Source organism: Taudactylus pleione, unplaced genomic scaffold, assembly GCF_031769625.1.
Source record: "Taudactylus pleione unplaced genomic scaffold, aTauple2 ptg000425l, whole genome shotgun sequence".
Classification (NCBI taxonomy): Eukaryota; Metazoa; Chordata; class Amphibia; order Anura; family Myobatrachidae; genus Taudactylus; species Taudactylus pleione.
This window is the reverse complement of record NW_028284827.1, coordinates 3,746,528-3,760,394: the sequence shown is the minus strand read 5'-3', so window position 1 is coordinate 3,760,394 and position 13,867 is coordinate 3,746,528. Positions and strand designations below refer to the sequence as shown.

At 44.5% G+C, this 13,867-nt stretch overlaps 1 protein-coding gene across 1 annotated transcript in view; it reads left to right on the top strand.

Annotated features, from left to right (window-relative positions):
* LOC148506110 (VPS10 domain-containing receptor SorCS1-like) overlaps nt 1-13,867 on the top strand; it is a 255,144-nt gene that overhangs the window by 164,551 nt on the left and 76,726 nt on the right. The window contains exon 15 of the mRNA XM_088447259.1: nt 6,963-7,094. Within this exon, the coding sequence (XP_088303385.1) occupies nt 6,963-7,094 (132 nt within the window). The remainder of the gene's footprint in view (nt 1-6,962; nt 7,095-13,867) is intronic.

Here is a 13,867-nt window from a genome sequence, read left to right as displayed (position 1 = left end):
GTCTCACTCCAGTGTGGGCTCCTCATTAGACAGTCAGAACACAGCTTGAGCATCGTCACTGGCTGAACTCCTGCTCTTCCATCATTTGGAACGCGGCGGTGGAGACACGGAGGAGTGTCTCACTGGTGGTTCCTAAAAGTGCAAAAGGAAGCAGGCACCACTCTTCTTTCACCAAGACCACGATGTGACTGGTGGAGCAGTGAGAGCAGCATTGGATAAAGGCTGGTAAGTGACCCTCTGGGGCAGCACTGATATGTGACATTGCTATTATATAGGGGAGAGGGAACAGTACAGTGACATATGAGGGGGAATAACACAGCCCCCAGCACACTGCTATATGACATTGTTATTATATAGGGGAGAGGGGACTGTACAGTGATATATGAGGGAGAATAACACAGCCCCCAGCACACTGCTATATGACATTGTTATTATATAGGGGAGAGGGAACAGCATACCTCCCAACTGTCCCGCTTCCAGTGGGACAGTCCCATTTTTCTGGGACTGTCCCGCCCACGGGCCGCAGTGTCCTGCAGTGGGGGGGAAGTTGGGAGAGTAAAGGGTGTGCAGGAGGAGAACAGATGCCATGTGCATGCGCACGGCATCTGTTCTCTTCTGTACGGAGAGCCTGGGGGCTGCCCATCATCTCGGAGAGTGCTGATCACACCCCCAAAGTGAAGAAGACGGGGGAAGACGCGAGGCTCCGCCCCAGTTTCCATTGGCACCGCTCCCTTTTCCAGAAGCCACGACCCCTTTTCAGGCGCATGCCCCCTGTCCCTCCTTCCCATTTGGAAATGTTGGGAGGTATGGAACAGTACAGTGATATATGAGGGGGAATAACACAGCCCCCAGCACACACTGATATGTGGTATTATTATTATTATTATTATATAGGGGAGAGGGGACTGTACAGTGATATATGAGGGAGAATAACACAGCCCCCAGCACACTGCTATATGACATTGTTATTATATAGGGGAGAGGGGACCGTACAGTGATATATGAGGGGAAATAACAGTTCCAAGCACAGTGATATTTGGTATTATTATTAATATATAGGGAAGAGGGGATTGTACAGTGATATATGAGGGGTGGATACAGCTCCCAGTGCACACTATGTGGTATTATTATATAGCGGAGAGGGAACTGTATAGTGATATATGAGGGGGAATAATACAGGTCCTAGCATACTGATATGTGGTATTATTATTATATAGGGGAGAGGGGACCGTACAGTGATATATGAGGGGAAATAACAGTTCCAAGCACACTGATATTTGGTATTGTTATTATTAATATATATGGAAGAGGGGATTGTACAGTGATATATGAGGGGTGGATACAGCTCCCAGCGAACACTATGTGGTATTATTATATAGCGGAGAGGGAACTGTACAGTGATATATGAGGGGGAATAATACAGGTCCTAGCATACTGATATGTGGTATTATTATTATATAGGGGAGAGGGGACCGTACAGTGATATATGAAATAACAGTTCCAAGCACACTGATATTTGGTATTGTTATTATTAATATATAGGGAAGAGGGGATTGTACAGTGATATATGAGGGGTGGATACAGCTCCCAGCGCACACTATGTGGTATTATTATATAGCGGAGAGGGAACTGTACAGTGATATATGAGGGGGAATAATACAGCTCCTAGCATACTGATATGTGGTGTTATTATTATATAGGGGAGAGGGGACCGTACAGTGATATATGAAATAACAGTTCCCAGCACACTGATATGTGGTGTTGTTATTAATATGTAGGGAAGAGGGGACTGTATAGTGATATATGAGGGGGGGGGGGGGACACAGCTCCCAGCACACACTGATACTGTGTGTGGTATTATTATATAGGGGAGAGGGAACTGTACAGTGATATATGAGGGGGAATAATACAGCTCCTAGCATACTGATATGTGGTATTATTATTCTATAGGTGACATGGGTCAGTACAGTGATATAGAAGGGGGAATAACACAGCCACCAGCACACACTGATATGTGGTATTGTTATTCTATAGGGGAGAGGGGACCGTACAGTGATGTATGAGGAAGGATAGCACAGCTCCCAGCACGCTGATATGTGATATTGTTATTATATATAGGAGATCGTACAGTGATATATGAGGAGGATTAACAAAGCTCCCAGCACACACTGATATGTGGTATTGTTATTATATTGAGGTGAAGACACTATGCAGTGATATGAGAGGGAATAAAACAGCCCCCAGAACCCAATGATATGTGGCATTATTATTATTATTATTATTATTATATAGAGGAGATGGGATTGTACATTGATAAATGACGAAGAAAAAAACAGCTTTCGTCTCTTTCTATCTTTCTCGTTTGTTTCTCTTCCTTCCCCCATCTCTCTCTGAGATTTCTTGCTGTCTCTCCTCCACTTGCCCCCTATATACCATTAGATCCATTTAGATATGTCATCAGATCCTGCCCCCTTCACAGACTCCACCTCCTCCCATTTAGGGCTGCTGCAGAAATTTCCCGGGCTGGTTTTCCATCCCAATCCGCCCCTGCTTAGCGGTCCCAAGTAGGGGATATTCTCATTGTAATAAAACATTTAGTGGCATTGTGTGCGCAGCCTATGCTGACCTGAGTCACACTAAATAAGGATGTATAATGCAGACGGCTGTATAGTGTGTTATTTAATGTTATCGAGGAATCAGTGATATGGTGACATCAATCGGGTTAAAACCTGGGGAATAAAACAAAATGAAAATATACAGGCGTGCAACATATGTAATTTATTATAACAAAATCTAACGTACTTTTTTTTTCAAATATTGGAACATCGGATCACCGCCATCGGAAACACCAGGTACACTTCAGAGGGTGAGGGTGGGGTTCATTTACATTTTCCCAGCGGCTGTTAATTTCTGCAGCCACTGGGTGGGGGGTCCTGCTCTGATGACCGATCGGCAGCACGGGAGACACTGAGAAGGGTGCAGCAGCTGCGGGACGATTCTCTTCCTGCAGCAGACATCACTGTTTATCTAACTTGCCGAAATATTGCAGATCTGATAAAGCACAGCCTGGTGTGGTCAGACAAATTGTGACCATTCCAGGCAAGCGGCTAAAGGTGAGGCTTACAGGTGATGTTCTTTGACATCAAAGCTAGAAGCACAGGTAAGTTAGATTCCTACACAAAACAACATAAAAACTTTTTTGTCATTTTGTTTGAAGTTATTCTTTAATAGCAATATTAGATTTACTGCATACCGCGACTGTTATTGCCAGTCTTCCTTAGTGATCAGACGGATGTTCTATCACCTCTTTTTTTTTTTCTCATCAATACATTTTTATTGAGTATATTGCGGAATATTTATAAGGGTACAGAAAAAAAAGGGAAAAACAATATGCAAGTACAAATAAGGGAACAAACAAGAGAGAAAAGGGGGCAACAGTACATCCAAAGACATCAAACAAATATTAAATCCGTAAATATAGAGATGGTGGATAAAGTAGGCATCTGAATCCTCCTGTGGGAGCTTATGTAAACCGAGAGGGGGGGAGGGACTCCGCAAGTTTGAGCGTAGAAGAGGAGCACCCTTTCCTTCTGTAAAATATACAGTAGGTTCCCTTTTTCAATAGGAGAGGGACGGCCATAGAGTAAGCGACCTCTCTTGTCTCCATTTAAAAAATGAAATTGTGTTTTCACTATATCTTTGGCAAATGGAGGGGGGGGGGATTTCCAGTGTTGACCTATAGTAGCCCTAGCAGATATATGACCGAGAATGGTCAGATTTAGGGACAGAAATTGGATACCAGTGTAGAAGGGCAAGGGAGGGGTCTTGAGGCAGGGTGAGACCTAGAACATCTTGTATGAGAGCAAATACTTCTTCCCAAAAAGAACGTAAAATGGAGCAGTCCTCAAAAATATGGAGGATAGAACCTTCAGAGTGACAAAGACGCCAGCAAAATTTTGAAACTGTGGGTCAAATTTTATTTAACCGAAAGGGGGTTAGATATAATCTATTTAAATTTTAACATGCATTTCAATATGGTTAGTACACTTAGATAAAGAAAAGGAGAAGATATGAATGGTCTCTCTTTGTTTGAGGGTAAAAGAACATTGAAGGTCCATTTGGGTAATGCTTTGTCCAATGCTTGAAGGGAAACATTCCTAGTGGGAAGAGTAAATTCAAAGCAAGTCAGGAGGTTAAGATCCCAAATTTTTAAAGTATCAAGGACTGCTTTAGGAAATAGTGGGGTGTGGTCTAGGTTGTTGGGGCAACCAAAGTAGATCTGGATAGGAAATCTCCGAAGGATGGCGTGTTCCAGGTCTACCCAAGGTTTAAGACGAGGGGAAAGGAACCAGTCACACATTTGGGAAAGCAAGGCTGCTTCATGGTATGTAGACATATTGGGGAGATTGAGGCCTCCTTGTGGTTTAGAAAGGACCATACGATTATAAGCCATTCTAGGGGCTTTACGTTTCCACACATAGCAGAGCATCAATCGCCGCATCTGATGTAATAGTTTATGGGGAATAGCATACGAGATGGCTCGGAATAAATACATCAATTTAGGCAATAACATAGTTTAAAACTCTGCTAAGTTGCCCGACCAGGAGATCTCATGATTCGAGGGGTTGACATAAAGGGCATTAATGGAGCGGAGAATATCACCCTGGAATCTGAATCTAGATAACACCTGGCGCATATAGTCCCAATGGAGTCTATCGAATGCTTTTTCATCGTCGAGGCAGAGAAGGATATGACACCCATTCGACTAGATCTAGAACCCTAAGGGTATTGTCAGGAGCCTGATGTCAGAGAACGAAACTCACCTGGTCAGGGTGGATTCAAACGATTAGCTATAAACTTAGCATAGATTTTCACATCTGTGTTGAGCAGTGCTATGGGTCTATAGTTTTTATACTCAGAGGGGTCTTTACCAGGTTTCGGAATAGTTAGGATATGAGCATCCACCATTTCGGTTGGAAAAGAACCAATGTTTAGAAGCCTTTGTAATAAGAAGATTGGGGAAATAACTTCATTGACTGCGGAGTAAAAGGAATTAGTAAAGCCTTCTGGACCAGGGGCCTTACCTTTGGGTAATTGTTGGATTGCTAACTGTATTTCTTCCAAAGACCAAGGGGTGTTCAAGGACGCCGGGCTATCATCATCTAGAGAAGGGAGAGATAAGCCATCTAAAAAAGAGGAGGAGATAACATCAGCCGAGGGTTGGGAAATGGAAGAGCCGTCACATAAATTATATAATTTTAAGGCAGTTTACCGATAATCGGTCAACTGCGTAAATATCAGCTTTGCGCTGAATCAGGTCCTCAGTGTGAGGTCTCTGTGTTTTTGGCGTTGTCGGCAGGATACAATATGGCTGGTTAGGATTACATGTTGTATCTTTTTTTTTTTTTTAACCTTTGGAGTCTTTTCCCTGACTGTCCTGATTTTCCAAAAGAGAGAACTTTTGTGCAGAAAGAAAAGTGGTGACAAGGGACAGGACTATTTTCGGAGTCACGTACTTCCAGTTGAGAGAATAAATGACATGTTACACACAGTCCGCTGTGTCCGTGTCCATCTGTTTACCCCGTACAGAGCTGATTTGTAGCTAAAGACAATGTGTTTTTTTATTTTTTTTCACCAAACATTTTGAAAGCAGCGTTATACATTATTGAAGCTCTTCTGGGAAATCTGCTATGGAGAAAAAAAAACAAAAAAAAAACAGTCATTTTCTAGTTTTACTTTTTGTTATTGCAATTACTAAACAGCAATGGAGTCCAGCGCCTCAACAGAGCCTGCAGCAACGGTCCCAGTTCTGCAGCGATACCCAGAGGCGTCCTGGATGCTCAGCCAACCTAACGCTGGCAATTAATCAACCAGTGTGAGCCCAGCTCTGCAGGATGCTCCCTGGCTCCTATTCCCAAAGAGGCTCCTCAGGGGAGCAGGTGATGCGCGCGCTGAGTTCGTGCCAGCTGCGTTTGAACCTGAATTCCGTCTGCTAATTAATATAGTCGCAGTATAAACCTGCAGTCAACAAACTGCACACAATAGAGACACTTCTTCCCAGCTTACAGTCATATAGAGGCAGTTTTATGCTCAATTATCTCATTGGCTGCCAACTATATCCATTTAAACTTTTTGCTAAAGAGTCTTGAATAGTTAAATGAAAAATGTTTTTTTGTTCAAATTTCCAACTATTAGTTTGTAAGCTCATATTATTATTATTATTATTATTCTGCTATAATTTTTTTAATGTAAAGTGTTCTGGTTTATTATTATTGGGCCTGATTCAGCTTGGATGCGTATGCCGTCTCAGTGGCTAATTTATGCACGCCCCTGTAACGGCGTTCAAACGGACTGGTGTCCGTTTGCTCATACGCGCGCAATCGGCTGATTGTTGAGTGCTGCGCATGCGTATGCATCGCCGTGCGCGTAAGTGAACCGGCCACTGCGATCGGGACTGCGATCGCAGTGACCATGCAGGCCCATAGCAAAGGGATTGATAGGAAGGTCCGTTTGTGGGAGGTGACGAACGCAGGCGTGCCGGGGAGAGAGGAGGGGTCCCCGGACAGGGAGTGAACATGGGCCCCCTCCGCTCTTATTGCGCCCCTGCAGGGAGAGTTATTTTATTCTGTAAAGAAACTTTAAAATCTTGTCCCCATATAACAGACAGATACGAGAATAAAACTTTCAGTATTAGATCAAATGTATTAATATTATTATCATTATCATTCAGGTATGTACTGCTTCCATAGGGAGAGATACAGTGGAGAAGTTGCCCATAGCAACCAATCAGCTTCTGTCATGTATCTAGCGCAGTCTATGAAATGACAGTTTGAAGCCGATTGGTTGCTCTGGGCAACTTCTCCACATTATCTCTCTCCATGCCTTGATACATCTCCCCCTAGATCTCTGTATTATATACATAATGTACAGTAATATATAACCATCTCTCTCTATGCATACAGGCCACGGGAGTGAGCAGCCGACAGATTCTAGTTGCCGTCTTACCAGGATTGCCCACGTCAGCTGAGCTCTTTATCCTGCCGTACCAGGATGGCACCGGGGAGAGTAAGAAGAAGACGGAAGATCTGACGCAGGTAACATAGAGCGAGGGATATAATGTGTACCACGTCCTGCCCGTGGCCGGCGCTGCTACATAGGGAGCTTTTTGGAATTGGCTTTGACGTCCCTGTATGTGCTCTGAGTAGTAAAATATAAATAATATTAGTCCAAACCAACGTCGGTGAGAGTGGGATGTAAATATTAGCTGACGCCGTACTGCCCATGAATGGGTACTGGGCCAGTTTTCATTTATTATTCCCAGTGGCGTAACTATAAATTTTGCTCCCCCCTGCTATGGTGTTAAGTGCCCCCCTGCAAACTATGAAAATGGGCCCTCCTACAAACAAGACTTTTTTGAATGTGGCAATGGGGAGAGAGAAACCCAAAAGGGAGATTTTAAAAATAGCCCAATTACACTGAGGGTAGATGAAATCACGCACCTGTAGAAATAGGGAGACTAATATTTTGTTTTTCTTTCCAATATTTTTCCTTTAAACTTCTTACTATATACAAATCACTGTTTATAGATTTCTATATGTCAACTACATAGGAAAAGAGTGCAAACACTGCATTAAATACAAACAAGTGGCATTGTGGGTATAATAATTCCTATATAATAGGGAAGGCCATCGGTGGTTTCCATTGATGGCACACAAACCATCTATGGTGAACCATCGATGGTTTGCACCCCTCGATGGCCACCGCTGTGATGAGGAAAGGCAGGCCAATTACATATAGGGGCAGGGAATAGCTGGGTGGCGGGGCGAAGCTCTGTCCCGGCCAGGAAAAAAAAAAAATCATCAGCTAGGGATGGCCATCGACTGGTTTATGGCCGATGTCGAATGCTTTTGCCATTGATGAGGGAGAACAAGATGGTTTGCCTCCATCAATGTCTAAGCATAACCAAATGTTGTTTTTTTGTTTTTTGTTTTTTACAAGGTCCCAGGACTCGGAGCATAGCCCCGCCCCTGGCACCCGCAAAGCCCCGCCCCCATGTTCAGATTGGCCCGTGGGCTAGTCAGTCACAAAACAGGGGTGACCATCGGTTGATGAAACCATCGATGGTCATCCATTGAATAGTTTGTAGCCATCAATGGCTACTTGCTATTTTGACATCGATGGTAACACCACCGATTAGGTATTACCAGTCAAAATCATTGATGGTTTATTGCCAATGTGGAATATTTTTACCATCAATTGTCACGGACCGCCCTGATGACTCTTTCTAGATATGACAATCTGAGAGTCGCCGCCGTGACCTTCGCCGGTACCTCAGCGCTTGTGGTTATTAATTCCGGTATCTGCCACCAGCAGAAGACCAATTTAAAGTTAAAGCGTAAGGCAAGCTTCTGCTCTCACCTGTGCACACAACTTATCAATATTTAAACATAGGTAACATGCCAAATGAGACGTTTGGGTCATAAAAACACAGTTTCCAAGAACTAAAATTAGTTTAGTTTAATGCAATAAATATCTTCAAAGCTTATGTACAAAAATGACAAAGGATATAAGGATATTACAAAAGTCACAAACACAGTTAATCACAATTTCAAGTAAATCAAAGAAAATAATAAAATGGGAGAAACAAACCATTCAGATCACGACAGATAGAACAGCTTTGAGGTGAGGCCTCCCCAATGAGTTCAGGTGCCCTGTGTCTTGTTGACAGCCTCAAGCAGAGAATCACCACTTCTGACCAGTGAGCCTGTATTTTATCCTACTTTTCCAGCACTCCTCCCCACCCCCCTCCCTGGGGTAATTTTAACCCTTGTCAGCTCAGAGTGTATTGTCCCTCTAGCTACAGGTTTTCTCTATCATTTGGGCAGGGGTTCTTAATTACCTTTCAGCCCTTTCTGAAGTTTAGCTCCAAGGCTTATGTCAATAAACATACCCCTGGACTTAGGTGAGGAAATACACACCCTTAGAAGACAGTGGGGCCTATTCATCAACAATAAAATAACGTTTTTAAGGACATTTTCCTTAAATAACGTTATTTTGGTATTCATGAACAGACTTAGCACAGATATCTCCTTGTTAAGTTCCCCTGCGTTAATTTCCACACTCCCCATACATTAGTACACTAGTATGGGGATGTGGAAATTGTCGTATTCATCAAATTCCGAAAATTATTAATTTTTGGAATTTGATGCAGTTACTATTCGCCACTGTGAGGCGGCGAATAGCAGAATCGACTTACCTGTATCCGCGTGTGCAGGTCCCCCGACGAGTCCCTCCGGCGCTCTGCTCTGTCCTCAGGCTTCGGAGGCTGGTCGGACATGTGTGCTCCCCAGCAGAGCACAAGAAAGTTTAGTAAAAGAAAAAAAAAGTTTTTTTTTTTTCGTAATCTGTCATGTGGGCTGCTGGGAAACCACATGACAGACCAGCAGGACGGAGCCGGAGGCTGCTGCGCGGACAGGTAAGTCAGGGGGGGAGGGTCGGGGGGGGTACACAAACTTAACGCATCTGTAGGCAGTGCTGCGCATGCGCTGGTTTTACAGGTGTAACAGCGCATGCGCAGCACTGTTTCCAGATGCGATAAGGTAGTGTAGGCAGGAAAAGTATCTATTTCCCGAAAAGCTGTCATCGCAAAAATGAAAGCTTTTCGGAATAGATACTTATGGAGAGGTGGAATGATGAATTCCACCTATAATTAGCTAGAACTCCATCAGAGTTCTAAAGCTAATTATCTCCAGAGAATTTTTAGGTTTAATGAATAGGCCCCAGTGTGTCTCTGGTACAAGCAACACTGGTTTGATCTCTGTTCAGGAACAATACACAAAGCTCTTAATGACTTCTCCTAGCAGAGCCTGGTGAAATGGCTGCTACTTTCCAGGGTCGTCTATCTTCTGTGAGATATACATGTTGACACAATTATGGCTGGCAGGCAAACAATCTTCCTATAACCTCTGGTTAAACCTTTCTGTCCGTCTTCAAAGGTTTGTCATTTCCTTTACACAAATAACAGCACATATACATTTACAAGGGAAAGTTACGGATTTTGCTGATGCAATCATGTGCAGTTATGCCCATGTGGACGTAAAATCTGCTTTTTCACTACACGATGGCTAAGAGTCAATGGTTCTTACCCATCGATGAACGAGTTGGAGCCGATGTTTCTTCCTGGAAGGGACAGAGCTTAGCCCCGCCCTCTGGCACTGCTAGCCCTGTCACTGCTTTTTGATTGGCCCGCTGTTCTCTCCTGCAGCAGTGGGCATCGAGGGCACAAACCATTGATAGTTCACCATAGATGGTTTGTGTGTAGGGATGGACATCGATGGTCAATGTTTGTCGACCAGCGATTTTTTTCATGTGATGGTAATGTTTTTACCATTCGATGGTAGCATTCCGATGTTTGCCGCCATCTAATGGTTATGATTCAATGGTGTTGTGATGGTTTATTTTCAATGCTGAGAGCTGCACTGTCCCTGCCGGCAGCTCACAGCATCGGGCATTTTGCCCCATCCCATCCTAGGGATTGACATCGATGGTCGATGTTTGCCGACCCTCAATGTGTTTCTTTCGATGTTAGTGGGGTTTTTTACCCTTCGGTGGCAGCATTTGCCACCATCGAATGGTAATCATTTGATGGTGTTCTGATGGTGGCTTCTTTTCTTTAAATCCTAAAAGCTATGCCTCCCCTGGCTGCTGTGTCTCTGCATCTGAAAATATCAAGTCTCTCACTGCCAGTGCCTCAGACGTGACCCTCAGTGCCTCAGACGTGACCCTCAGTCCCTCCCTCTCCTCTCTCTAGGCTGCTGCTAGCTGATTGGCTCTCAGAGAGCCAATCAGTGTGCTGCCCTGCAGACACACACAGATAATACTTGCCAACTCTCCCTGATTGTCAGGGAGACTCCCTGAAATTGTAACAATCTCCCTGACTCCCTGAAGAGTATAACAATCTCCCTGACTACACCTTACCCCCATTATGTAGCTGTTATATAAAAGAAAAAACAGGGTTATGTACATTCAAATGTGATCATTAGTATCATTTCCCTGCATTGGGTATAAGGCACAATGGCCCTCATTCAGAGCCGCTCGTAAGCAGCCGCTCGTTCGTTATGAGCGATGTTCGCTCATCTGCGCATGCGTACGGATCGTAATACGCATGCGCGAACCAGTCAGTGCGGGCGAAAATCGTTTGTTCGCTAAATAGCGAATGCCTGCTATTTTGAGTGACAGGAGGAGGCGTATGTGGGTGGTAACAGGGGAAGGTGCTTGAAAACGGGGAGTGGAGATCAGAACGCAGGCGTGCTTAAAGGTCAAAACGGGCATTTTAAGGGTGTGCATAATTAATACAGCAGTGTCATTGACCACGTCACTGGGTTATTTTATAGTCAGAACTGCTCGCAAGAATAGCGAGCAGTTCATACGCTGTTCGATGTACTCGATTAATCTAATAAATAGCGGACATGACGTATGGTGCGAGCGGCCAGGGGGCGTTTTTTCCAAAATTACGATCGCAAGTTTTGTTCGCTCGTTCAGACATAGAGGCGTGAACAGACCGCAAAGGGCGAACGGTTCATTTGAATAGCCCGGGTACTGCAACATCCTGTGGGACCACATCATGTATGGCTGCACCCATTTGTGAGTGGGTCTAGCATGTGAGATGCACCCACTCACAGGAGCATGGCATAGCACCCAGCAGCTGGAACTAAAGTAGTCACTACTGTATTAGGATGGCGGGACAGTCCCATAATAGCTGCATTTCTTGTCAGGCTGTATATAGATGCTAAAATGTAACTCACAAATTAAAGTGCTTCTACTTTACTTTGTACATCTCTCATGTAAATAACACATACACAATCTATTTTCTATCATAGAGATAGATGTATGAATGACTTAATTTTTACATAACATCAGGTCATCTTATACACACACATTCCGCAGCACATATCCTAACCCACTGCTCCATGCTCCTTCCTCACTATCTACCCCATCTGTGTCGCCCCTGTCTGTCTGCCCTTCCCCTTTAGAATGTAAGCTCTCACGAGCAGGGCCCTCGTCCCTCATGTGCTTCTCCTCCCCCTACTTAAAGTATCATTTACTCCTAACTCCCCACAACGGCACCTAACACCTGGTTGCTCATGTCCTGCTGCTTGTGTTTTGCAGCTGAGTTTATAACCTTGTCCTTGTCCTGCATTGTTTTGTATTACTATTAACTGTTTTTCTTGTGTGCTCATTTATGTACTGTGTAAGGCGCTGCGGAACCTTTGTGGCGCCATATAAATAAAGGATAATAATAATAATAATAGCCACCCCTTTTTTCTGAACGAACGACCGCAAATAGCGTCCGGCTCTGAATCAGACCCAATGATCCCTATGGCTACAGGTATTTTCTGAAAAGTATCTGTTTGTTTTAATCAACAAATAGATCTTACTAACTGCCTTAGGGCTCATTTACATTTGGATGTAAGTCAGTTATATGACACGCCTCTCAGATGTAGCAGTACACGCCTATCACATGTATGACACGCCTCTCAGATGTAGCAGTACACGCCCATTACATGTATGACACGCCTCTCAGATGTAGCAGTACACGCCTATCACATGTATGACACGCCTCTCAGATGTAGCAGTACACGCCCATTACATGTATGACACGCCTCTCAGATGTAGCAGTACACGCCTATCACATGTATGACACACCTCTCAGATGTAGCAGTACACGCCCACTTTACCGCCGCGCTCACAGGTGCTGCTTTCACACTCTCCCTGAAATGCTTTTCCAAAAGTAGCCAAGTATGGTGCACTGACAGCTACCAACGTTTACACCAGCAAAGATGGAAAGTAATGTCTCTGCTGGTGCTGTAAGAGGTTTGTTTTCCTGTTAATCCAATTCCTCCTTCATGACCCTACATTCTCCCTCCCTTCACCTATCAAACATCTACCTTTTGCTTGTCGCTCATGACCCACATTTGTTGCTCTGTTAAGTGCCCACGGTCCGTGAGCAGGTCCCAGTGTCAGCTATGACACCCCAGCAGCAGCACAGCAGTGACCGTGTTCCTCTCTCCTTCTCATCCTCAGCCCTTTGCCCGTCTGGCTCAGCAGTGTTTTGTTGCTCTGGCTCCTATCCCCGCCCCTTGACTATTCATAGAAATAGTTTTTACCATCAAATTCTTTTGATGTGATGGTTCGTTACCATTGCGTGGAAATATTCAATGGTGGGAGCACTGCGGGCCTGATTCAGTACAGATCGCAATTGCGTTCACAGCTGCAAAATTGCCCAGAGCGCAGCGACGGAAATATGCTAATGGTTTCCAAAGCTCATTCGGCTTTTACACGCCCACTTCTGCTTTCTCACACCCATCCAATCTCACTCTTCTACGAAAACATCGGTACCATCGACGCACATCGCACAGGTACGCAGCACTTACGCCAAGTCTGACCAGCCGCAGACACTGTGAGTCTCCTCGTATGCAGAGCGCTCTCAAGCTGCATATGCAACCGCTGTGGCTAATCTATGCACGGCCATGCAACGGCGATCTGACCCCTCCCACATCACCACCCCCAAACGCTTACAGCCTTCAAACACTCTGCAATGGATTCCTCTGTGTGTGTGTAATCACAGCGCGATCGCATCGCGGCTTATACGCATGTATACACAAAACACACTCAAATCAGGCGCTGATATTAATCCATTGTATAAATATGATATCACTGAGAGTTTTTTCTATGTCTCTCAGAGGTATACAGTCGGGAAGTCGGCGGACATAATCCCGACAGCCGGCTTCCCGACTGTCATATCCCGGCGAGGGTCTAAAGACAGGCGTCGATATGCCGATGCCTGTCATTAGACATACGCCGGGAG